General features: G+C 35.1%; 1 protein-coding gene across 3 annotated transcripts in view; it reads left to right on the top strand.

The window, feature by feature from the left end:
* Positions 1-25155, top strand: part of LOC149557017 (uncharacterized) — a 138829-nt gene that overhangs the window by 38273 nt on the left and 75401 nt on the right. For all 3 annotated transcript variants that reach the window (XM_089831672.1, XM_089831674.1, XM_089831673.1), the window contains one exon: positions 14184-14267. In XM_089831672.1, coding sequence (XP_089687798.1) covers positions 14184-14267 — 84 coding nt within the window. The remainder of the gene's footprint in view (positions 1-14183; positions 14268-25155) is intronic.

Here is a 25155-nt window from a genome sequence, read left to right on the forward strand (position 1 = left end):
ATTTGGTTATTCAACATTTCAATTGTTCATACATTCCATACATGTGCAGCCATCCAATTTTGACGCTACACTAGGAGACATTAATAAGGGAACACATCATTCGTCCACATTGAACACTATACCTAGTGTACGAACATTGGGCAAATAGGTGGGTTAAGACGACCATACAACTAACACAAGGAAGTCAAGACAATTGTATGACCATCACCGTATAGCACAAGGGCTCACCGTAGGACAAAATCCATTCACTGTACCCTATCGTATGACTATCAAATCCACCATATACAAGTCTTAAATTGTCATACGCAAGGTAGCCACCACCTACATACTACCGTACAAAAGTCCACACCATAATGTACGAGCACATACGATACGACATCTTTTGCCCTGCACGAGCAATCCAGTCAGTGTGCAGACATCCCTTTGGCCATACATGCACAAACTCTTCCTCTAGTGAGTCGTCAAGAGCATTACAGTGGTATCAGAGCTAGTGATTCTACCAACTTGTTGGGAGAGTTGAGAGTTTGGACTTGGATCACGCTATGGCACCCAACGATGCCATATGTGATCTATCTCAGTTTCCAACCGATTGGAAAGCACATATGTTGGTTGAATGCTCCAAGAACACTTTTACATGCGAATTGATATATGACGACATTCAAGATGACTGATACAAGATAGTCGATGACATCATCTACTACAAAGACAATCGATTTGGTATTTATGTCCAAGATGAAAGAAAGTATTTTGGAGGAAGATACTTGCACAAATATCGTCGAACCAAGACCTGATGATCAACTTGATGGAAATATGGGTTCTACTAGCGACCCTTCGAATAAGCAGGCCCTAATGGTAGTTTTTCATCTTCTTGGTGATGCGTACTTGATCGAGGATTGTTTGTAGGAGCAATCTTTAGAGTTGGTTGAATATGGAGTTTACCCTTTGGTTGCACCAGAGGCATACATGATTGCAACCTCTTTGTGTAAGGGGCATCCTCATGGAAACTACAAGTTGTAATTGAGCTATGAGATCCCTGAAGAAATTTATGAGCATGATGGTATGAAGGCTTCGGATTTGATCATCGAGGCGTCTCAATGGGATGTAATGACTTTGGGTATGGCCATGTTTATATCAGTGGCACAACGAAAGCTTGATGGATGTTTACTTTTCTCGCCTACATCCAAATGCGTGTACGCGATCATGATGCAACATGAAGACATTAGTAGATACAACTATCCTTGCTTGGTTTGGGATCCTGGAGGTCTTGTGGCCAAACTATTTGATGATGGATTGCTTGAGGGCAAGCAATCTTTGGGTAGTGAGCATTTGTAATATCCCCAATTTTTAATAAAATATTTTAATTAGGTTAATTAATTGAATGGTCCTAAAAATTAAATAATATCACAAGGATTTATTTAATCAATCGAAGGGCCTAATTTTTATTAATTATGCGTAGGTGTTTCTCGTGTCAGCATTCTTTGTAAACTCTCAGTAGTTTTCTTTGAAGAGGTATTTATGTGCGTCATGTAGGAAGTTGTTAGCATGCGATTTGGATTTTTATTGTCCTATGAATTCTTGTTGGAGTTCAATATTGTTCACCATTTCGGAAGTGAAAGATCTTCCCTACTTGGCTTTTTCCGGTTTCATTGGGATTCGACCCTCACCCTATTTCGTCTTGGTATCACTTTGCTCGGATTTGGCAAGTTTGAGCATCATGCTCATTTGTAAGTTACAGTTTCTATTTTGTAGACAGGTCAATACATTCCTGTGCATTAGTGAATATTTGTCCACATTGAACATTATACTCGGCATACGAACATTGGGCAAATAGGGGAGGTTAAGATTGCAGTATGGCCAACACAAGGAAGCCAAGATAGCCGTACAACCATCATCGTACAACACAAGGGCTCACTGTACAAAAAAGCCCATTTACCCTATGTTACACAAGGAAATCATTGTATGACTATCAAATCCAGCATACACGTCTCAAATTATTGTACACAAGGTAGCCGCCACCTACGTACTACCATACGAAAGTTCACACTGTATCATACGGGTACATATCATATGACATCTTCTGCCACGTATGGGCATCCCAGTTAGTGTGCAAACATTCCCTTTGCTGTACATGCACAAACTCTTCCTCCAGTGAGCCATTAGGAACATTACAACATCATAACAATAATAACTCACAACCTTGTGAATAAAGGTAAGTCAAACTTGAAAGCATCCTCTCCAGTCTTCTCCAAGATTTAAGCATTCATATATAAGAGGTTTGAACTTCATAGTTTGCTATGGAATTCTCAGTTTTCTCAAGTAAAACCACACCTTGCCTCCCGCTTTGAGTGGGTGCTCATGGTAATATTACTTTTGCCTAGCCATTTGATTTAAGAGTTTTCTAATACTTCCTTTACCTTGAGATGGATTTATTGAATCCTATGTTCCACCAAGTTTCTAGGACAAGGATGGCAGTGAATGTGAATAAAAAAGGGAAATTGAAAATAAAGAGAATTTTTGAGAATTTTTCATATTTGTATGATAAGTAATTCGCCATATTTATTACATAACCATATTATGAATCAGTAGAGCTGATTATTCAACATTCATAGTTTCCATTTCCCAATATGCACATACTATAAAATGAGAAGGCTGAAATGTTATAAATACAAAACAAAAAAATATAGATAACTAGGTCTACTACTGCTATTCCTTTGTCTCATCTCAGCCTAAGTCAAAATCAAACTTTGAATCTAAATCACTGTCACTAATAAGGCCCACCTAGTTTAATAGGAACACTATCAATCCCTCCTATCTATGCCTTTTCATCAATCTATGTGGCATCTGAGAGCGACATCTTTCAACTTACGGATTGGATGAAGTTGTATGTGGACAATTTCCTCTCTGTAGTAGAGGAATTCACAACCTATGAAAGGAGGCAAATGATAAGTATCTTCAACTCTCTTTTTAACCTTACCATGCCATGCCCATCATCCAATAGGGTTGGATTATGATAACGTATATCTATATTTTTTTTGTGTTTGATCACAAAAATTGAGAATGACAATCTACTTCTTTTGAAGTAAACTTGTCTATTCAATTGTATACATTTGTCAAAGGGTGTTCATTTTAAAGTGTCGTGTTCATAGTGTTCCACCATTGCATCACAATGAGATTAACATACTTCTCATGTTATCCCAAAGTAGAACCTGTAGTATGGATTGCATGCTTCATCTATCCAAGCATTTTATCAAATGTCTTGTAAATCTTTCGTAGAGTAGGAAAATAGGTGAGATGAAGGGTCAAAGGATATGATTGTAAAGTTCAATGACAAAAATGAATGAGAATGCAGAAAATAAAAATAATTGAAGATTTACAAACATCTATAAATTAATAATGTAATAAGATAATTAGGATTCTTCTACCTCCAGTGGACCACTAATAGTCATCACAGTTTTTGTTTGAAACTTTTTCTGTCATTTATCTTCACATCTAGCCATCTACCCCCTTTAGGATTAGCCATTATTAATCATAAAGGCTTCGACATCTCTGCAATCCTCTTTGAAAAATAAAATAGATAGGATGTTTAGTTCAAACAGGTTTGTGGAATTATGTGACATCATTAGTTGAGGAATTACTTCCTTGAAAAAGCCTTGAAGGGATCAAGGTGTGTTAGTTGGAAGCGACCATTTGTATATTTTAATTTTTGTATCATTATCAGGACTGGATTCTATTGTACTAAATTTTGCGAGACTCCTTTCTTATGTTAATCTTTGTTTGCCCATGTTATATACAATCTGAGTGTCTTTTCATTCTGTGTAGCCTTTGGTTTTCACATTAGTGATCCATCCACGTTATTCCAAACTTAAGTCTCTTTTTTGTTGATCCTTTGCGCGCCAAATGTAGAAGGCTGTGCAGTCCTGGATAAAAGGGACATCCTCTCCAATTCCCCAAGTCCTTGGGACTTTAGGAACATCATCCAAATGTGTAGTAACCCCAATTGGTTATAACTTCAACCAATACTAGATTCTTCTCTAATTCAGTTGTTCGACATTTCGTCAAACACTTTGCAAGTAAGCTCTGATACCAATGTAATATGCTCTTACAAGGAACTAATATGCAAGTGCAATTCTTTTGGTATTATCAGTGCAAATACATGGAAACTAGATGCAAAACAATGACTATAGTGATGCCAAAATTTTGATTTTGAATTATCACAGCAAAATCATATGTTGATGAAGTACAATGATAATAGTGATGCTTGAGAATGGAAATGAATCAAACACAGATACTGCAGCGCAACATCGTGCATGTGTACTGTAGCAGCCAAAATCTTTTCTCCACTTAAGCACAAATAGAACTCTTGAATTGAAGCTCTCTTAAATACCAAATTCAATGGATATTTCACCACCTCAAATGGTTGCAACACTGAAGAGTTGACGTTTTTCAATGGTTGACTGAAATCCGAAACCTTAGTTTCTTCTCCCAACTTGATATCAAATGCAATTTACGAAATCGGATGATAAAAAATGAAGCTCTCACCTCTATTTATACTTTTCCTTCACCCTCCTAGAAGGAAATAAAATATTTAATAATAGCATTCTCTAGAAGTTTCTCCCTTTCCAATAATTAATGTGCTTTTAGGAAATTAAATTACTAGAAGTTTCCCCCTTCCAATAATTAATGCACTTGCTAGAAGCTTCTCTCTTGCAATACAATAATTAATTGTGCTTCTAGAAAATTAAATTACTAGAAGCTTCCCCCTTCCATTAATTAATGCATTCCCTAATAAATTAGATTAATTAAATATAAAGTCACTTTTTTTTTTTGATTTAATAAGAAATTAATTTAATCAATTTCAACTTATTTCTCCACTTAGCCTTTGGAGAACGTAAAGGCTAAGAACTCCACTGATATGCTAAAAAGATGGGGACATTACAAAATGCCTGGGCTACATCCCTGTGGAAGGCTGCCATCATTAAGTTTTGGTTTTGGATCATGCCTAAGTTACTATATCTTTTGTTTGTGTATGCCTTTGTGGATGTGATACAAACAAGGGCTACTTGATGTATTAAGGATGTGCTGCAGCATATGTAGTGCAAAATAAAACATGCACATATAGAAGATAAAGAAGAATGAACTTAATTTTAAAACTTGATCATCTTTGTTGGAGGAATATCATAAGTTAAATGGTTAATGGGGAATTGTGATTCATCTGAAGGGGAAAATATAAAAATTTCTAAACCCTTTCTGAATAAGAAATCAGAAACTCCAAACTTTTGTATTGGTTTTATGCAATTTGGCCCATGCATTTTAATTTTCCATTTGACAAGTGATTAAATAGAAGTTTGAACATTGTTTGTACTCCGTGAAGTAATACTGCAATATCCCATATTTATATCCTACTAGCTTTCCATTTACATGTTATTGGCACTGCCATAAAAGTGTGAATGGAATTCAGTGGATTCAAAACAGGGAAGTCTTGGCAAAAACTTCAGTAACTAAATAATACTGTAATAATATAATAACTGGAAAAAACTAATATTGTCATTTCATATCAAATTCAATCTTTATGGATAAAAACATATATTATGTATTATATAAATACTTGTTATAAAAACGTTGAATAAACTTTAGAAAAAGCTGTTTTACTTTAATCTAAGAGGATTTAAAAAGCACAAATTTTACCTGTAAACAATGTGTCATTGACTCATTCTATTATGAAGCATGACTAGCTATTGTATGGGTGCCCTTGTGTTTTTCATCTAAAAACTCTCATCTTTGTTGGAAAGTTAACTTCTGAATGATAAACAGTCCAATGAATATTTCAAATAAAGTTTAAAATCTCCCAATCCTAACTGTGATATCCCGGTCAAAATGAGATCCATATAATTAAAACATAAATAAATGAAATAATAATAATAATATAATAAACTTTTTTTGATAGGTAATGGGCCGAAGCCTAGATTGATTATTATTATTTTTTGAAGTTAATTATTATTATGGGTTAATCTCAAGTAGACTAGAACCCAAGACCTCCCAGATGAGAGGCTCACAAGTTACTGTTGTGCTGTAGGTTCTTGCCTATAATAATAATATAATATTAATACTGGTATGGTTATAATTTATTTTAATCATATTATAATATTGCATTATATATTAATATTAAATATGAGAGTTAAATTAATAATCATTATATATAAAGTTAATATTTTATGCATTATATATGTAATAATATTAATTATTAAAATTCAAGATTATTAATATAAATAATAAATATAATTGATATAATCTATATTATTAATGTAGTATATGTAATAATATAATATAATTGTATTTGTTATATAATAATTTTATTAATATAATATAATTCTATTTATGAAAGAACATGATCCTAAGAATGAAAAATTATACATAGAGTATTAAAATAGAAAAAGGACATTGAGAGATATGGAGGAAAAACTCAGATATATTGAATTTTTGGTCTGCAAAAGTCTAATGGGAAAATATATATTAAATTATTTAAGGTCGTAGGAGGGGACATTACCATTGGTATTAGAGCATGATCCTGCCATCTTGCAGGGTTAGAAGTATAACTAGAAATCATTCAAGTACAAGACTGAACTAAGAGATTTGAAATTATAAGCTAAATTTGGTAAACCCAAATATACAGTCATGCAAGGAATCAACCATGCCAGCTAAACAGGGAATAGAAGAATATATAGAAGCACAGCTAGTATTTGAAACCATCAAACTGCAAGTAAGAGGAGTAAAAAAAAAAAAGTCGTATGCTGAGCAATTGTAGAGGATAGAGGACACAGATACTTCAGATATACATTGTTGAGTGGTCATCAAAAGATAACTGGAGGAAAATTGGGGAATACATACAAAATGATCATAAGAGATTGCTGTTAAAACCTTGCAGTGATTATATGTGGCAGCTATCTCTGGACGTAGTGTAGCGATTGGAGGTTCTAATAAACAGTGGAAGCCAGTGTCAATATGAATAATTACAAACTATTAGCATTGGACTCCACAAGTCAAAAAATGGTGAACTTGAATATCCTAAACCCCATCGACGGCACATACATCAAATTTTTCTTATGAATACAATATGCAAACAAAAGAATTTTACGCTGAATCAGAGGGGAGATATTCAAGGAATGGAGACTCAGCGAAAACCATCTCTTCATAAAACTGTAAGTACCAATCTCACAGACATTTGCATCATATCCTTTCATGCAGCTACAAGGAAGGGGGTTTTACTCATCCAATGAACTTAATTTCACATCGTCTGAGACCATTAAGGGAGAAATACTGTCAAAGATTGAAGAGAAACTCAAAATCAACAAAAGAAATCAAGTCTAACAATAACCATATCTAAGTCAAGGAATATAACATAAATCACTGTCAACAAATTGGATAGTTCAGTTCACGGCTGATTTTAGAGGAGGAGATATATTGTGCATCAAATGAGGGAATTTGTATTAAGTTTACAACTAACGTGGAAATTCTATTAGCAAAGGCATATCAACATTGCAAGAGTTGTGAAGACTTAATGGCATATAGTTTGACAAGTTCCAACAATTCATTGCTTCCGGCATCCACAGTATGGAAGTTGCAAGCGGCATATATATGCTTGGAGTTGACACTACTACTTTAAGTGCTGGTCAATATCAATCAGAATAACACTTAAAATCCTGAACATAAAGAACTAAGGAAGACAATTTAGTTCCATTGCTTGCGAATCAGAAATCAATAGATACGGCTTAAGGAAGGGAATCACGACAGTAATTAATACACAGTTTCATTCAAAATACATATTCCCTTATACAGAAATATTCTACCATTAATAGGGAAGTCAAGAATTGCATAGAGATTACAACCAGGGATGATGGTATAAACATTAAAAAAACAAAAAACATTATATAAACGAATAGATATTCATTTCTACTCAACACCCTTTCAAAATTCACTTAAAAGGAGAAGCAACCCTTTGAATTTGAGATGATAAGTCATAAGTCGGTATATCAGACCATAGTTGGCATAATTGTCGATTAGCAATTAATCGCCGAGTTTTCCACTTGGGCGAGTAAATCCTAGGAAAAATCACAACTTAGCACTTCTAAACAACTTGTTGATTTTTTGGTTTCCCGGTAGATTAATTGCTAGTTTTTACCTACGACTCGGCCGCGTGATAGACAACAATGTTAAAGGCAAAAAAAGGTGTTTTTTTGTTTTTAACTAAATTTAAGTGGTTTTTTAGGTTCCTGAGTTTTTTTGAAAAACTAGCCGATTTTTTCTTGAATATTTTTTTGGGATTGGCAAGTTGTTGCCTAGTGAGAGTTTTCCAACTATGTATTAGACAACCATTTATATATTTAGAGGGTCTTATAAGGCTAATAACAAGTATCCTTGCATATTGGATAAGTTGAACCAGTCATATAGAATACGAGGTTTGCCTACTTGGAATACATTGCCATCTCACTAGAAGATCAGAGAAATAATAGAGATAAAAAGATTGTTCACACCAATCATAAAGTTACATTAGTAATAGTAAAACAATATCGTAACATTATAGTAACAAAGTTTACATCATAGTTACAGGACTCAGACTCGCCTCTGACTCAAAAAGTCGAAACCCGACTCAGACTTAGACTCGGCCAGGACTCGGCATATCAAAAAATCCACGAAATTCAAAGATTTTAAAGGATTTTAAGGTTTTTTCATGCATCATTTAGTCAATTAACATCAAATACACAATAATTGAGATAAATAGAAGCTACTTAACACTCATACACAATTTTGCATAGATCACATAAGTATAACAATGAATTTTTGAAGGAAAAAAATTGAATAACATAATATAAAGTCAAACATAGTGTCACTGTCAAATTTCTACAATATATGAAATCCATGGAATCAAAAGTTGAAAATATATTCAACCTATCAGTTAGAGTGTAGAAGACTAAGGTTCATAGTAGCCTACGCCCTCCTATGAATACGCCTAAGATACGTCATGGAAGACTCAGATATTGAGAAATATGTTTGTTACAACTTATGTGCAAATTGTAGACAACAACAGGGCTCTCAAGTATGTCTATCAATTTGCTTGGTGAAACACATCCTTTAACGGTAAAAGTCTTTAATAACAATTATAGCTGGCTTGCAATTTTTTCCCAAGCAAATGATCAAGGACATAGCCAGCAACACATACACGCAAGTTTGAAAGTTTATAACTTTATGTACAACACTAGAGAGTTCTAACATTCATGAACATGTAAGTCTAAAAAAAAAAAGAAAAACTCATATACATCATTATAGAATTCTAACACAAATATAAGTAAATCTAAAAATATCTGTACAACATTACTGAACTCTACAATGCTGAAAGCGACTTCTTCATAATGAAACCTAGATAGTAACCAATATTGGCAGTGAGTCCCACAACATCATTTTTAGAATTAATATAGACTGAAAAAAACACCTCCTAGAAATCTCTATCTTTAAAAAAAATAAAAAATAGAAAAGAAAATTTAAAGAATTTTTTTTTTCTTTTTTCGGGAGAGTCCTGGGCTCGGGACTCTGCTAGGACTTGGTTGAGTCCTAATTCAGAGGCCATTTGCCTCGGAAAGGCTGCCTCTGCCTCAAACTCGCAGAGTCCTGCCTCAAACTCGCAGAGTCTTGCTCGGACTCGCAGAGTCCCAGAACACTGGTTTACATACAACAAATCATATTAATACAAAAGGCCCCATTAGATATACACACACACATGCACACATTACCATCTCATGATAAGGAGAGAGAAGGTACAAAAGGGGAGAATAGAAAAACAAAATACAGACAATCTAGGAAATTCAACTGTTACCTTCTGCAAAAGCTATCAAATATAACAGTTTATGATTTACACACGAAAACAAATAAAGAAAGAAAGATATTGAGAATATACGACATAAATAGCCGATACCCAACAGATATTATATTACACACTATGCTTAGGAAGAGTATAAACTAATAAGAAAATAAAACTCTGCAATCTCCGTCTGGTACAATCAGACATAAATCACCAACAGAGAAGGAAGGATATTCTATTACTAGAATGAGACTTATGCAGCTATGAGGTAAGTACATAACATATTTAATTCAATAATGCCAATGCTTAAATCCATTATAATTTTGAACTGGAGGGATGCATTACGGGAAATGCCTGTGTAATTCCAGCCAATAGGTTATACCGTGATGGGTAAGGATCTGTGTCCCTAAAATGCCATGGACATATCCAAGAGAGGCTTAAGGGCATGGGTCCCCAAAAACATTGAGGGAGACCATTGAGTTCGGTCTTAAAGCAACCTATTTTATCTTAGCATTCCCTCTAGGCCAGAGTTATAATCGGAATATCATGGATTTTCCTAGCTTGCCATAGCTTACTGTTGATCTAATTATGCTATTACCGAGATGGCATGACCTTTTCAATTTACATATAATTCATTACTAACTTACCTATAAGGGTAGCCTCAGGAGAGAGAACAAAGGTGTATTTAGGGAGAGGCTAGTGTAAATCCAGCCAATTAGTTGTTCCAAGAAAGGATAGGATCAACATTTCAGAGCCCATTGCAGACATGTCCAAGAAAGCCTTAAGGGCTTGTATCTAGAAAGCCTTGAGGGATGCTGTTGAGTTTGGTTCCTAAGCAATCTGTTTACATTTGAAGTGTTCTTCTTGAATAAGAATAATAACAAGAGCAAAAAAAAAAGCATCCCGCTAAGTAGGACACCTTGTGTGGATGCGTAAACATCGCCACCGAGGCCAAGGGGGCCAAAGCTCCACTCTTGGACTTAGTATGGGATTGGCTTGGAGTAAATTATCATGATTCACATTTTTATTTGAAACTTATACATACACATATACTAATGATCACTTGGGGGTGCAAGATTCTATCAAAGAAGTAAATTTTGTAAATCCATCTTCTTGACTCTAGTAAACTGTAAAGCATTAATCAAGAATGGATCTATTATGTGTCTACATTGCGCCTGCTTCGTGTTTTCATGCATTCATGAATCTGCTTCGTGTTTTCGTGTATTCATGTGTTTGCTTCGTATTTTCATGCATTCATGTGTCTACTTCGTGTATGGTTTATATTTTCATGCATTATGATGTATACTCCCTAAATCCTTTGCATCTTCTTGCATCCAATTATATGCTTCGTATGATGGTTCGACAAGAAAAGTTATGTATAAATGATTTTCCCTAGAGGACAAGAAAAATCTGATAGGTGAGGACTCTGATATTCCCGTCAAAATAAGATCCATATAATTAAAATATAAATAAATAAAACAATAATAATATAATATTAATAATAGTATAGCTATAATTTATATTAATCATATTATAATATTGCATAATATATTAATATTAAATATGAGAATTAAATTAATAATCATAGTATATAAAGTAAATATATTATGCATTATATATGTAATAATATTAATATCAAAAATAATATTATTAATATTAATAATAAATATAACTGATATAATCCATATTATTAATATAATATATTTATATTATTGATATAATATATATATTATTGATATAATATATATATTATTGATATAATATATATATTATTAATATAATATAATTATCCTTTATGAAAGGGCATGACTCTAAGAATGAAAAGTTATATACAGAGAGTATTAACATAGAAAAAGGACATGCAGAAATATGGAGGAAAAACTTAGATATTAAATTATTCAAGGTCCTAGCAAGGGACATTACACTAACCCTAACAACATTCAGTCTTCCTTTCCTCTTTTTTTTTAATGTCTTAGGTGTAAAAATGAGACAAAAGATGTATGTATAAAAAATCAAAACCACTTTTAGAAAAAAATGAGTAGAACTCAGGTACAACATGACAAATGTGATAGTTTGTGATTACTCATTGTTAACCATGGGTTGTGCTACTACGGTCCAAAGTTGTATGTGTTGTAGGCTATATATTACACAGAAACACAATTCCTGTCCCCAGGGGGCTTGTTTCCGCCCCTGAAATGTTTCAAGGGACAACGTGATGAAAACAAAACATCCCTTAGCCATCCCCAATTTCAAAAAACAGCAAGAAACCATAGGAAACACCCCCAAACATTTAAGCATGATGATCTGCCCCCAAAACACCTAGGGGACGCTGGGAAACATACCTGAAAGAAAATAGTATTCCCTAAATATTTGAATGATTATTGGCATTAAACATTAAAAAAAACATTTTTTTTTTTTAAATTTCTTTTTGCCAAATCAACAATGTGAGGAACCAACAAGGTTTGAATTCATGCCTGCGAACAATTAAATTTGTGACCAAATATGTTTAAAATTTTATATATTAATTCATAAATATTAAAAAAATGTTAAAATTATAAATCTAATATTTAATTTATGTTTTTTAATATTCATTATAATAAACATATGCTACAAAATTTATATTGATTAATAATATTATAATTATAAATGTAATTTGATAGTTTTTAAATATATAATTACTAGAATAAAAAACAATTCAAGAAATATATATTTTAAGGTCATTGAATTTAAAATTTAAACGTTTATTGGACGATCCATTTCTGCCAGAGGGAGATAGTGACTTAGATGATTCTAAGCCTTTGGATATTTGATAGCTAGAATGAGGCTTAGTTTCATAGGCTGAACCTGTAGCCTGTCATATTTTGATGCTTCAGACTTGTGGATACATGTTTGAGACATTTTGATTTGGATAATTATATTGATAGATGATGGTTTTAATGTTTGATTTTATTGTTATAATGCTGGTATACTGATTTATATTTTTGCTATTATCACTTATGTTGTTATACTACAGTTGTAACTCATGAATTGGTGATTTATTTTCACATTATCTTGTTAATAATTAATTATTGACTTATCTCTCTATCTTTCCCTCTCTCTATCTTTAATATCTTAATATATTTTAAAAAGTTCACACACACACACATTAATATTTTAAATAAATTGTATACTGCCATCCCCTGTTGTTCCCTATTTTTGGCTCTTTAGAAAATGTCCCGGAAATGTGTCCCCTGCCACCCCCCTGCCCCTGTCCACATCCCCAAAATGCTGTGGAATATAGGCTGTAGGTTAAGAAGGCTTGGACTATAGTGAACGAGACTTATATGGAAGATAATCCATGAAGCCTGTACAATTGAGGATTTTTGTTATCACAAACCAGTGTGTATACAATTTTTTTCTGTGAGTAACCTACAATCTTCATTTCAATGAAGAAATTATGGTTTTGATGTTTGTGTTCATCATCAAGGAGAAGGAAGCTGTATCCAGGTCTGGACTTGATCTATGGCATAAGTCTAGCATAAAAACATACGTTCTCATTAAGTAGAGGTGACTGTACTTGCCTTAAAAAATTTGTATACTGCCATCCCCTGTTGTCCCCTTTTTTTGGCTCTTTAGGAAATGTCCCGGGAATGTGTCCCCTGCCATCCCCCTCCCCCTGTCCATGTCCCCGAAATGCTGTGGAACATAGGTTGTATGTTAAGAAGGCTTGGACTATATATAGTGAACCAAACTTATGTGGAAGATAATCCATCAAGCCTGTACAATTGAGAATTTTTGTTATCACAAATCAGTTTGTGTACATTATTTTTCTGTGAATAACCTACAATCTTCATTTTCAATGAAGAAAGTATGGTTTTGATGTTTGTGTTCATCATCAAGGAGAAGAAAGCTTTATCCAGGTCTGGACTTGATCTATGGCATAAGTTTAGCATAAAAACATAGTGTTCTCATTAAGTAGAGCTGACTGTACTTGCTTGAAAAAGTTTGGTTTCTATTTCAAAGAGTCTGCTATTCGTATATATACATATATATCTAACTACGATACTAATACATTCTATACCCCGCAGAAACCAGAACTGGGGTCTGCACTAGCTCCACACTTGTACCTTTAACATTCCCCAACAAAAGAGATTTGCTTTAATTGTTTTTGGTTAAATGTATCTTTTGACTGTAAATGAGCTTGTGCTTCTCGTATATATTTAATGGTGTAGTTGTTTGTTGGTATATTGTTTTCTCAAATTTTGGCTGTGGAAATATGCAGACTTGTTTTGTATGACCATTTCTGGCAATTTTGCTTTAATTACTAATTTACTATTTCCATTCTTGGTTGCAGGTGAGATTATCTAATACAGGTTCAGATTCCCTGTATACACTTTGTCGTCGTTGGGTTCGTAATGATACACCTGCTAAAGATCAGGTTTGTCATGTTCCTTGCTTATTAGTTATGTACTATCTCAAATGTTTCACCAGAATGTTTTACTCAACATACTGCAGTGTAAATACTATGCAAAGTCTAATTTCATTATAGAAAGTAGAACAGATACATTGGTTAACATCTGGAACTACAACATACCCTTTTATTCAAGACTTTGGGATTATTAATTACTGCTTGACTGAGCCTTTACAAACTATAAAAAATAAAAATAAATAATTTCCTGACCTTATATACATTTTGTGAGTTTAACTTGACCTAGGCAGTTGACATAATGACAGCCAGGACTGCTGTAGAAATGTAGAGTAATGGGAATAAGGATGATGTCCTTCAATATGCAGACCTCCGACTCTATTCCTTGTTATTTATTGCTGTCTCCACCCTACTACTGTGATCCTCCAACTGATTTCCCTTCTTAAATCTCCTCCTACATGCAATGGTCTCCCAAAATGATACCAGTAGCGATGACGTAATAGATAGGGGTCTTCAAAGACCCCACAGATTGGCACGATTCACCTTCTTTAAATCCCACATCCTATATGCTTCTCAAAGTCCTCTTGAGCTTTTGTGCCTCTTTACTCTAAGGTTGTGGCTGTCAAAAGCACACTATGGATTCATGAACATAATATTTATTGTAAACATTAATCCCTACTAGACATCTCCATTCAAGTGGCGTCCGATTATTGTAGGCATAGGGATTTAATATGAGTTGATCAACACAATACATGATAAATCGTTCACAAATTAATTTTACCTGCAAACCCTCCATGCATAGCTCCTCTTTCAAATTTATATTTGCTTGCAAACCACTATAAATCTGTTGCTTGTAAATCTTATGAGACCATAAGATATGACAAAATACTAAAACCTCGATTTCTTTGATTTAGGAAAACTATAAATCCTGATTTAATCCAATCAGTATTGTCTAGAAAGAAAAATCCTTTCTTTGAAGCCACTAACACTTTAGGATAGTCATCCTATGTTTCGAGTTGAACAAAGATGTCCAAAATAAGAAAATGAAATGACCATCAACATCATATTTCCTTTTGCGACTCTTTTCTATATTCTCAAACTTTTGAGAAACTTGTTTCTTTATTATTTCATAAAGTGATCCAATTTGATTTTTAATTCACTTTTGGCTCTTGAGAAGTCACTTTACTTGAATTGCTACTTATATAAGAAATAATTAATTAAGCTCATAGTTGCTTGTAAAATAAGAATGTAAGACAACTTAATAATTAATTAAATTATTCTTTCTTCGAACCCTCAATTAGCCTACGAGAATGAAAAGGCTATAGGGTCCTCTTTGAACACCTAGGCTACATTATAGTTGTCCCTCCTCAAAATTGCTTTAAGCTGAAGAGGGACATTACAAGCCTTCCTCCTTGAAATGTCATATGCTCAAGCAATTGTAAACTTGGATGTTAAAAAAATTTACCCCCCTTCAAGTGGCATCTTTAGAAGGCAAGTTTTTCCAAAGGACTAGGTACTCTAGAGTCTAGAGTGCTTCTGTTTCTGAGTTTCTTCTCCTATATATCAATGATAGCATCTGGAATTACAACTAATTTTCCTCCCTCTTCCTTCACAATCCAGTGATGGTAACTTTACATAAGGATACTGTGTTGCTTAGGTGCATTATTGATTCTTGCAACATCAAAAACCTTTGTGAATTTTGTTATGCTTAGGCAGTTCAAGTTCATAAACAAATTTGCAAATCCACTTTATGATCTTGTAAAGCCTATAAAATTGTGGTTTTAAGTTCCTTGCACCATTTCTTCTTAAGGTAGGACTGCTGATAAGCTGCAAGTGCAAGGAAACAAAGTCATTTGCTTCAAATGATCTCCCTATTCTGTCTATCAGCATTCATATTTTGCCGATTTTGTGCCTGTTGGATATTTTCCGATTAATTTTTCATAATATATTGAATTTTCTAATCTTGGAAGCTCTTGACCAAGTCAACTTAGGATGTGGCATCCTACCCATATAAAGCTTTAAATGGAGTCATACCGATAGACATGTGATAAGTAGAGTTATAGCAGTGCTCTCCCACATACAATCAGTTGACTCAAGCCTTCTGGTATCATGCAACGTAATTTCTTAGGTATCTCTCAACCCATATATTAATTCGTTTTCTCTACCCAGCTGTTTATGGATGATAGTGGTGCTCAATATCGGTAAAGTACTTGACAAACTGAACCGATCGCACAAAAACACAATGAGGAATTTTTTGTCGTGATAATTGATAGCATTGTTAGTCAACCCCTAGGGCCTAAATACCCATTTGAGAAGAGAAATTCGCAACTGGTGGAACCTTGTACTAAGAAGACATCATTTAAGTGAGTGTACTTGGTCAACTTGTCCACCAAAACATAAATGCAATCTTTTCTCTGTACCTTTGGGGGACTTATGATGAAATCCATTGATATGCTTTCCCACCTTTGTTCAGCAATAGAAAAGGCTGCAATAAACCTGGTGTTAAAATGTGCCCAGATTTGTTCAACTAGCAAACTAGTCAATCTTGAATGTTTTTTCTCATTTTTGATTCAAGCACCAAATAAATCCTATTCTTTTAATGTTGTAGCTTCAGTCGGATTGATTTAACCATGAGATACATTGTTAATGATTACTAGTTAAATCACTCTGATTAGTAATCATTAGACATTTAACACACACACACACACACACAATCAGTTATAATTAACAATTGTCTGATGGTTACTAATCATAAATAATATGTCTTAATGAATAGACATGTCAGACATGTCCCATGAAGGGACATGTCTCTCCTTGTCTCGTCCACAATATAAATTCAGAGAGATCGCTGCCTTTGGAGAACACATACATCGCAGGCAGCTATTACACTTGCAGTGATCATACCTTAACATGGTATCAGGGCCAGGCAGCAAATGTAAGAAAATCAGAGACACCTATACTGTGTAAGGATATGAACAGTGATGGAAATAGAGCATTCTTGAAGCAGTCAACACTCCGTAATTAGAAATATAAGGAAATCGAAGTCAGACAATTCAAAAAAGAGGCAGATTGTGTTGTAGTTGATGGGGCATCAGAGGGCTTTGATCACAATTTAGTAATGGTAGCATTTGAACCTACATAGTGGTGATGCACAACACTGTACCATACGTGGATAGTAATTTTGAATACTAGTGTAAAATCTAGTGAGGAATGTGTGCAAAGTAATTTGAATATTAAATCTTGATTAACAGTGAATGCGAAGGAGGTGGTGATTATATAGGAAATATACAATGACCATGCATCATTCTCTACATGTATTGAAAGCGATGAGCAACTACAGTTTGTTTTAAAAACTAAGGTAGCGACAGTATAAAAAAAGGCTATGATATATTCAACATCAGCAATAATTGAGTTGGGAGCCTATAAGGATCAAGGCTGGTTACTAACATTAAATTATGAGTATCGAATCTTCAGCGAACAGTCACATCAGAACCGTCACCACAGAAATCTATCGCAAGAGAAAGCAAAGTTGAGTTGGAAGTATTGTGATGCAAATGGCCAAAGAAGCGAAGCATTGGAATGCGGCAGAATTTTTTTTTGGTTTGAAGTAGTGTGATTAAAAGTTCATGTGATGGTAATTAGAAGTCAGAAATACCAAGTGAAACATAAGCAGCAGTGTGGCACAGGAAGGTCAATAATCCAATGATAAATAAACTACAAGTAATTGCATTACAAAGCATTGGCGATGGAGAATGATGTGGTTGAACAACTACGTAAAGGCTGTTTTTAAATGACAGCTAAGCCTGCCTGTAGACAAATAAGCTGTGACCATAATGAAAGAAAAGGTGTGAATGTATCCATGAAATGATACGTCTATCCAAAGGGTACATATTGTATGATATAAGTAGTAACTGATTTTTAGATAAGAGAAGTGTGTGCACGTTAGATTGAATGTAAATAACAGCAGATCATTTGAAGTCAAGGAAGAATACAAGTGGAAAATAGAAAAACAGAGATGTGAGTGGAATAAAAGGAAAATGATTAAAGAAAAAGAAGATTGATATCAGATTCAGAGGGAGTATAACACTTCATCAGAGGTTACTTTGGATGAGGAGATTAGAAGTTGATATCAGATTCTAAGGGAGTTTGACATTTCATTAGAAGTAACCTTGGACGAGGAAGTAAAAAGTTTAGTGTTTCTTCATGAAAGAGAAGTTCAAAGTGCGATCCCTCGTAATACACTTTTGATGTCAGGCATGTCACTCCATGATTTTAATGGGCCTGCACCTTCAGTACATCATGAGGAAGTGACGACTTCCAAATGATTATCACTTGTATTTGTTAAAGTTATTGGAAGGTGACGATCTTACAATAACTTAATCTTCTATTATGATGGATAGCTTATGATGTCTAAGTAGATCTTGAAAGATTATATCTTGCATGGTGGATTAATTTCCTTAAACAAACCATGAATATAATGTTCCTATGGCGAGTATTATTGAGGATACGTGTGCACATACCTTATGGACATTTTTAGTATTTAGCATAGTTACACCACCTTGGGGGACAGGGGGATGGTGGAATGGGGGGACAAGTTTCCAGGATGGGGGGACAGAGGGGTCTTAATTTGGGGACGGTGGGGGAACAACGGGGAATAGGAGAGGGGGTATATATATATGTATTCATATGGTACTTAAAATGTTAGTTATGAAAATATGTATTGCAATATAAGATATAAAGATCTAAAAAAGTAAATACTTGAACATTGCATTGAATTGGAACATGAACATTAAACATAAATAGTCAAATCTGGTGGAGGTGGTGGAATTTGGTGGTGCTGTTGGGGACGGAGTCCCAAGTCCACAGTGCATTGAAGTCTCTGGGACATGGGGTAAAAAGGCGGGGGGACACGTCCCCGTGTTACTATGGTGTTTGGTGAATATCACATGACTTGATATTCTGAGGTCATTACTTCTGATATCATGAGTTAATATTGTTATGGTGGATATTTCCTGATATCCTTAAATACGTTGTTTCTGAGAATATCATAGTGAGATGATAATTGTCTACATTGCTTGAGGACAAGGTGTGTTAAATTCTGTATCAATCCTCCCTAGCTAAGAGAGAGTGTTAATGCTGTAGCTTTAGTCATATTGATTTAACCATGAGATACATTGTTATGATTACTAGTTAAATCACTCTAATTAGTAATCATTAGACATTATATATATGTATGTATGTATGTATAATCATATATAAATAACAATTGTCTCATCCACAATATAAATTCAGAGAGATCGCTGCCTTGGGAAAACACATACATCACAGGTAGAGCTATTACATTTGCAGCGATCAATGTCATTGAACACCTTGTATTTGTCATCTTGAACCTTCCCATCCATGATCGCACAAAAAAAGTATTTTTGGAATATTGAAGCAAGAGGTGCCTTCCAATCATCTGATATCCTAGATATAGTGTATAAAGTGGGTCTCTTGGAAAAGCACCAGCTACTAATTTCTCTTTCCTTTTTCAGTTTTAATATTAGAGTCATAAGACTATATTTTTATTACCCACTTTTGTTGACATTTATTGAAGTACTTTCTCTCAAGGAAATACTTTGAATTGCCATGATTGTTTCTCATGACGAATTTCCCTTCAACAAAATACTATCCAAACTTAACCAAGCCAAGCACGATTGTGTAATGTTCCCAAATTTTGATAGAATATATAAATTAAATTTAATTAGTCTAAAGTTTTCAAATAAAGTCACTTTATTTAATAGAAATCTCTAGCTTGTTGGAAAAACAACTTCATGAGGGATCAATCTTGAAGCTTCTCCCAATTGTTATAAACGAAGGGGTTCGCAATGCATTCAACATGCAATATTAAAAAAAAAACACTTGCACTCTGCAACTTTCCTGCCTATGCCTCGTTTAAACCCTGCAATTTCATGGTGTTTTCCCTTGTAGAGGGCCCAACCCTCCAGGACCACCCCTCTCTCCCTTGTAGGCATTTGTCCAGGCCTAACATTTGTTTTAGGATCCCAAGACACTGGAGGGAATGATCACCCCTTGTAGATAGCTTTTTCTTTTGGTCCCCTTTTGGTTCCCATTGGTGCTTCCCAGCTTCCTTTTGCTGGCTTAGTTATTGCGGATACCTCGAAGGTCGCTAATGATCCACGTGTTGAGGGAAAGAAAGGTGCCTTGGTGGGTCATGACAAATCTATTGAGGTTTTGCCCCACCATAAATCTTTGACAATATTGATGGCCCATACATTTACCTCCATGGTGCCATCATGGTTAATATTGCCTCCTCCCTGCACCTTTGCTTGGTAGGAAGATTTTTGGCCTTTCGTCCTTAGGTGGATATGGTGAGGAAATGGGTGTCCAATCACTAGAAAGTTAAAGGCGGTATGTGGGTTGCTACTATGTTGGGTGATCGCTTCTCCTTCAAATTCACAGCTGAAGAGGGCCTTATCCATGTCTTCTTTGGCTCTTGGTACTATGGGAACCACAACCTCATCCTCTCTAAATGAAAACCTAGCTTTGACCTAATCTTGAGCTGCACTGGCTCACCTTTGTATGGGTTTGCTTACTTGGGCTCCCTCTAGAATTCTGGGATGATCGGATCCTACAATGGATTGACAACACTTTTAGTGACTTCGTAACTGCGGATGCTGTCACAACAGAAAAATCTCGATTTGTGTACACAAGGTTTTATGTTATTGTTGCTGGTCAAAAAAGCCCTCCCTAACTTCATTCCCTCAAACCCAAATGCAGGGTCTAGATGTAGGTCATAGTTTATCAAAATGCTTCTCTCTACTCGCAAAAATGTGCAAAACATGGACATGTTATAGCTGACTGCAAATCTCCAACTGAAAAGGACCTAAAAATGAAGGAGAAGTCTCCCCTCCAGAAGGGTTGGAAGAGACTAAGACGTATATGGCTCAAACAGATGCGAAGGGACGGAAGTTTCCTAGGCTGAATACCTTTTTATGGCAGAGATCTTGGAGGTTCTTAAAACATTGACAACACCTACATCAACTGGAATAAGGAGGATGTAACTAGAAGATGGAGAAATTCCCAAAGATATCGACTTGTTAATCCCAAGGTTCTTGATGACTCTAGCTATTCCCTTGGAGACGTTGATGGCCTTGTCCTCAACCCTTGGGATTCTTGGAGTGGATGCCCTGCATTTGTCATCCTGTTCTCCTTTGGAGTCCCACCTTAGTTATTGGTACTGGCCTGGCCTCTCCATCCAAAGTAACTATTCCTATTTTGACACTAGAAACTTCCAAATCTGCTGCCACCTCTCTTGTCAGTAGATCTACACCGACCTCCTCGGTGCATAATGATTAGGATGATTGGCATAACAATACAAATCAGAAGGGAAAAATTAATCCTTTTCGAAAGGGTTTCTTTCCCCTGATAAGGAGCAAGCAATTCTAAAATGCACAAAGACTGTCTAAAAATCATGACAAAATGGATACCTTGAGACATAGTATAAACATCCTTCGAAGCATAATGGTTTACTCAAACACTAATCATAGTTTCTAAGGTATATGTGTGAGATCGTAGATTTGATTGGGGATATTTGAAGCACAATCCGGGTCATTGTGCATAATCTTTGTCAAATTTTGTAATGATAGGTACTCTTTCTAGATATACATGCATGGATGTAGAAGCTAGGAGTCACACCCCTTTGCCAATTCCCACTTTGATTGTGAACCGATATTCATTTGATCAACGATGAAAGGGGCAATAATTTTGAAGACATTTATATCACACAAGATACAATCTTGGTGAAATGCCCTAAAGACATGTATATTGCGTGCAATGTGGAGTCATTCACAAAGCATGTTACTTCTTCAAATACCCTAATGAGATGGCCTTACCTAGAATAACCTGATATGTTCGAGAGAGTGCTTCAAAGGAAATGGGATCTCAAAGACCAAAATAATCACAATATCCGTAAAAGGATTTATTTTTAAGAAGATTATAGAATGCCACGAGGATAAATTCCGATCTATGGTGATTGTCCAATGTTGTAGAGTGGGATCCTTGTGTTGACTTGATGGTCAAATCATTTCTCTATTAGTGACTCAACACTTAGTCAGTTGGTTACATTGCTATCGAGCTTTAAAGTTTCTACCGAGTTTATCATACTACTAGCAGCGTAAGCCAAGTCTTTCAGCTGCTACTGAGCCAATAAGATAGATTGCAGTTCATGTCGAGTTTCATAATCTCTACCGAGCATCTGAGACAGAGTATAGTGTTAATTGAGCTCTATAGTGTCTATCGAGCTTGCAGTGTTAACAAAGTGAATGAAGGTAGTGTTGATTGAGCCATGTAGTGTCAACCATGTCTACTGAGTTCTTTAGTGTTCGCTGAGTCATCCAGTGTTGACCGAGTTCCTGTTACCCCAAGTGATCAGTATGGATCGAGCATCTACATCAACCGAGTGCCAGAGTTTGCCAAGTGTTGACAAGTGTTGCTGAGTGTCAAAACATCACCCGAGTGGTCTTCAGAGCCCGAGTTATAGTAGTGAGCCGACTTTGTGAAGATTGTTTGAATTTGGTATTGTAGTCAACTCCAAAAAGTAATTTATTGGATTGGTATATATATGAAATATATCTTTTCATATCCAATGGAATCGATGAGAACAAGCAAAAGAAGCAGATGAGTGTGAATTAGAGAAGGCTACAAGCAGTATAAGGAAAAGCAGAGACTTATCTATCATAGCCAGGTGATCATTGTTATTCAAAGGAATCTTATTCAGCAAACCGAGTTGTAGATCAAAGATCAGCCACTAATTCATCCTAACAGGCGCATCAACCAAATCCTTTAACAAGGTGGACTTAACAGTCGTCATTGTATGTTGGAAATCTTTTTACAAGGTGGACCTAATAGTCCTTATTGCTCCTAACAGGGAAGATCATCAGAAGTGATCAATGTAAGCTTTAATAGGCTAACTTTATACTGCAGTAATAAAGCTTGTGGGTATCATCCCCACCCCTGTTTTACTTTCTATTTGGAAGGTTTCTGGGTTACCAAATATTGTGTCAAAGTATTATGAATGTTTTATTGCTTTTAGTCTTTCATGCATGTAATTAGATCAGATTACATGGTGAATGTTTAATTGGTGAATTAAATTATAAGTTTTATTGGTTCTTGATTCATCCCCCCTCTCAGTCACCCGGTCTATACTACATTTCCAACAATTAGTATCAGAGCATTGGTTCTCACATCAGAAGTTTAGCAGCTTGAGAAAAGCTCAAAGACAATGGAAGTCTATAGATTGGAGAAAACTATTGAAAATGAAAAGTTTGATCTGCAATTAGCCATGGATCAACTCAAGAAAATGAAGGAGCAACTCTCTCAATCCCTGAAAAGAAGAAAAGATCTTACAACACAAATGAATGATAATCTCTACATTGAAGAAAGAATTGAGGATATTTGTCAAGAAAGAAGTTTAGATGAAGTTGATGCAGCAATCACAAATCTACTTGAAAAGAATCTTACTCTTCATGAATTAAGTCAAAAAGTTGAAAAGAGAACAATAAATTCAATTAGTCAGATTGTGTGTAAGTCATGGAACAAAAGGACAAAGGCAAAGAAGAAATAGAAGAAAAGGACAATGAAATTAATCAACTATCTCTTTAGCAAACAGATCTGATCGATCAACTCAATGATGCAAATCAAGAGCTTATCAACTTGAAGATAGAGAATGAAAGATTGCAGAATGACCTCAGCAGAGAGAAGCAAACCAATGAGAGGATGATGCAAACTCATGAGAGCATGAATCAATTGAATGAGCAAGCTCAAATTAGACACAAAGGCAAAGCTGGATTATGATACACAAAAGAAAGTGAATCATCTCAGCAAGGAGCTCAAAAGAACAAAAGGCTTACATGTAGTCATTGTGGAAAGATAGGACATACATCAAACAAGTGTTGGAGCAATGGTAAATCAAAGTTTAGTGGAAAGTGTTACAGTTGCAACAAACCAGGACATAGAGCGAGTGAATGCACAGAGGAACCTAAGTTTGAAGGAAAATGTCACAATTGCAACAAACAAGGACACAAATCTTCAGAGTATAAGACCAAGAAATGGAACCTAGTAGAACAAATTGTCAAAGCTATATTTGGTTAGGATTACAATACATGGTGCAGATGTCACTATTGTGGTTAGTTTGGACACATTGGAGCAAATTGCATAAAACATCACAGAAGAAAGAGAGACACTACAAAGAGATGTTTTGTATGTACAAAACTTGGACGTCTTGCTAAGAACTCTATGAACTGAGGAAGAGTTGAAGATGAAAAGAAAGCAAAAGCTGACAATATCAGAAGTCAGATGAGGCAGCAATAGGTAAGGAAATCTCTCGAGGATGCAAATTAGAGTAATGAAAGTGTTAACACCCAAGTCAATGAGTTGGGTAACTCAACCATTTCAACCTAGTTATGTATGGAGATTACTGGAACCGTGATTCTAAGAAAACACCTCACATCAGTTCCAGTCAGCAAGCAAAAGATCCATATCAGCATTCAAGATGCATAAGGAACATCGAGTAGGTATGATAGCTAAAGACCTTACCGAGTGTGGTCGAGTTGCAAGACCTAACCGAGCTTGGATGCGGATGGCGAGATCGGAGTTCATGCCGAGTCAAAGACTCTGCCGAGTTGATGACTCTGTCGAGTTCAAAGTTCTTACCGAGTTGAAAGTATCTTCCGAGCAATAACCGAGTGGAGGACAACTTGTCACTGATTGAACAACTGTACGAGGCATTAATGGTGAATTGAAGACTAAATTTGGTTAAAAGGAGAAATTGAAGGTCATTGTTTCACCATGAATTTCTAGAGTTAAGAGCTAAGAGCATTCCAGAGCCTTGAGCGATTCA

The sequence above is a fragment of the Cupressus sempervirens genome, chromosome 5 (assembly GCF_028749045.1).
Source record: "Cupressus sempervirens isolate cs-2001-9-10 chromosome 5, ASM2874904v1, whole genome shotgun sequence".
NCBI classification, from domain to species: domain Eukaryota; kingdom Viridiplantae; phylum Streptophyta; class Pinopsida; order Cupressales; family Cupressaceae; genus Cupressus; species Cupressus sempervirens.